Source organism: Anneissia japonica, unplaced genomic scaffold, assembly GCF_011630105.1.
Source record: "Anneissia japonica isolate Jap-2015-1 unplaced genomic scaffold, ASM1163010v1 scaffold83_len69946_cov84, whole genome shotgun sequence".
In the NCBI taxonomy this organism is placed as follows: Eukaryota; Metazoa; Echinodermata; class Crinoidea; order Comatulida; family Comatulidae; genus Anneissia; species Anneissia japonica.
The window spans coordinates 63,596-65,602 of NW_022708779.1; the positions used below are offsets into that span (position 1 = coordinate 63,596).

Genomic DNA, 2,007 nt, shown 5'->3' on the forward strand with positions numbered 1-2,007 from the left:
AAAGGAAATACTTTTCGAATAATAATACTGCGCCTTGTTTAGTGAACTTATTTTTGTAGAAGCAGTCAAAGGGAGGGAAGAATTATTTAGCAAAATGATTTTGCCAAAAGCAAAGTGAAGGACAAAATGAAGATAAAATTTTCATTGATATGAATTGAAATAAGTGTTGTAATGAGATTGATAAATGCTTTAAATTTATCTAATTTGTGGATATTTCAGGGGAGTGAAAGCCATAATACACTTTTGTTTTTCTAAAATTTCTATTTTTCGTCTGTGAGGGTGCGTTAACTATTTGAAATCGCTATTTAAACAAGGTACAGTATAACATATCTTGCCTAAAAGTCTGTGAGATCCCTGGGCCTACTAACGCTAGGCCTACTATTAGGCCCTCTATGCAAACGACCTCGTTTGTACTCATAGTAGGCCCTACTACACTGTTTTCTAGGCCTATTGGTAGCAGTGGGTATTAGAGTTGTATGATCAGCGGTGACTATGGTAGCCTACTAAATGTTGTTCCCAATACTGTAATCTGTTACACGTATAAAAATCAGGCTTGCTCTTGGCGCGTTGTAAGTGCATGGATTGTTTTGTTGGCGTGTATCGCAGCCGCATTGCTCTGACGAGTGTGCGAGATACCTTGCGACTGTGAAACAAAAGTGTGATTATGTCATCTTATCATTAGCCAATCAGAGCGCTTTATATGTCTCCCTATGCCTGGCTCTTCACGAAAAAAAAAATTTGCGGCCCGGGCGGCCTGCCTGGCCATAGGCCTACATCTACATTTGTTCCTTGAGTCTTTAAAATAGGTCTAGAATATTTCTATTAAACGTTCAGTTTGTTGTGTTTATGAGTGTCCACTGATTCAAAGAATTTTTCAATTCTTCATACTTACTATTGAATTTGAAGTAACTTTCTTCGGGTTCTAATTAAGCTTGTTTTACGAAAGTAATTTTCAATTACAATTCAATTATTATCGCGGTGCGCGATGATGTATTCGCGGTGAAGAAAAAATGAGGATTTTTTTTGCACACGAACCTTAAATAATACAAAAAATTATTGGATGCTGGGGAATAGGCAAATAACACTGGGAGTTACAGTGATGACGTCACGATTGACTTATAATTAAAATTAACAAAAAATACATATTAATATATTATTATTAATATATATATACATATATATATATATTATATATATATATATATATTATATTTTTTTTAAATTCTAGATGATTATTTCTTGACAAAGCCACAACATTACAAAGAAGATACATCAGACGAAGTTGAGTTTGACTCCAACATTCAAGCAGAGTACGACAACAGCAATGCAGGCAAGGAAAAAAAGAAAAAACACCAACGGAATCGTACAATATTTTCAACGTTTCAACTTTGTGAACTTGAGAGATTCTTCATGAAGTCTCACTACCTAGATGCATTCATGCGGGAAGAATTAGCAGCAAGACTTAGTCTTCCAAAGCTTACAGTTCAGGTGAGACAAGTGTCATTTTTACTGCTATATTGCTACACTACTATAAATAATTTCTTATTGTTCTACAATAAAGTCATATATAAACTAGCAAGAACATGTTATTATAGCCCAATAATTTTGTTGATCCTACCTCATGTAAATTTATTCATTTATGTAACGTACTTGCTACTGAGAAAGGACTAGTGTTGCCTAAGCTCTGGTTCTATTTCTGGCTGTTAACTTACAATTACGTTTCAGCTTTTACTTTCCATTTATTTCTACCGAAATCAAATCATTGTTTTCCACTGTACTGTTTATCCAGTATTTTGCCTAACTTATAGGCCTATTGTTATAATACTATATATTATTTTATATACATACATTACATACAACAATATAGATAAGGCTATATATATATATATATATATATATATATATATATAGAAAATATGACAGAAAAAATAATGCGGAAACGTTGAGTTAGACAGTTGAACACAATATAATTTATTCAGGAAACGAATATTTCGTCTTGTCCTCAAG

The 2,007-nt window shown here is 33.0% G+C and overlaps 1 protein-coding gene across 2 annotated transcripts in view; it reads left to right on the forward strand.

The window, feature by feature from the left end:
• LOC117106579 (retinal homeobox protein Rx-B-like) overlaps window positions 1–1,740 on the forward strand; it is a 19,402-nt gene extending 17,662 nt beyond the window's left edge. Inside the window, exon 2 of one of the 2 annotated variants that reach the window (XR_004445094.1) lies at window positions 1,229–1,362. Coding sequence is in view for 1 of the 2 variants with exons in the window: in XM_033247965.1 (XP_033103856.1) it covers window positions 1,229–1,671 (443 nt within the window). In the remaining variant the exon portion in view is untranslated. Of the gene's footprint in view, window positions 1–1,228 lie in introns of both variants that reach the window. The other variant, XM_033247965.1, reaches the window with a different exon arrangement.
• Window positions 1,741–2,007: the final 267 nt, after the last annotated feature.